General features: G+C 44.9%; 1 protein-coding gene across 1 annotated transcript; it reads right to left on the minus strand.

The window, feature by feature from the left end:
- Positions 1-72: 72 nt before the first annotated feature.
- Positions 73-345, minus strand: SARC_16520 (hypothetical protein; the record flags this gene model as incomplete). The annotated part of the gene is made up of 1 exon (XM_014289374.1): positions 73-345. A coding segment is annotated over one exon (273 nt), but the record flags the coding sequence as incomplete, so codon positions are not given.
- Positions 346-632: the final 287 nt, after the last annotated feature.

Below are 632 nucleotides of genomic sequence, written 5' to 3' on the forward strand. Positions count from 1 at the left end.
TAATTATAAGTGCACCTTGTACGATAAGTATATACACCACTCAATATATCCAAGTACATATAGTACAGACACCTACATATCCCATACCCTCTCCTCTTGCTGATCCGCTCGACAGTACTGTCCCCGTTTGCTGACCTGATACACCTCCACCCGCCCCCTCTCTTCACAGTTCTGCCCTACACTCACAGGTCTAGTACCACTACGCACACACATATGAGTCTGTGGTGTGTGTGCTATGATGCTGTAGAAGTGTTCCATTTCTTCGCCTTCGTTGACGCGCACTTGAGTGCTCGAGTGGTCGCTGTCCAGCTCAACGGCCAACAGCACCGCTGCCCCTTTCTCGTTCTGGATGGTTATGTATACGTTTGTACGTTTATAGGTTTATACATTTATAAGTTGATACGTTTGTAAGACATCGGAAGGGTATAAGTGTAAGCGACAGGAGTTTATGAGTTTATACTGCCAGAAGTATACGAGACGATAAGAAAGAGAAGACTGTACGTTCTTACGAACCCGCAATTTATAGTTTTCTTTTTTGGGGCGAAAGTTTGGTAAACGCAACTGTTGTAAGCAGGCATAAGATAGGTACGCTATGGGTAAACTGTGTGGGTAGCGGTGTAGGTAGACTACTA

The sequence above is a fragment of the Sphaeroforma arctica genome (assembly GCF_001186125.1).
Source record: "Sphaeroforma arctica JP610 unplaced genomic scaffold supercont1.8269, whole genome shotgun sequence".
In the NCBI taxonomy this organism is placed as follows: Eukaryota; class Ichthyosporea; order Ichthyophonida; genus Sphaeroforma; species Sphaeroforma arctica.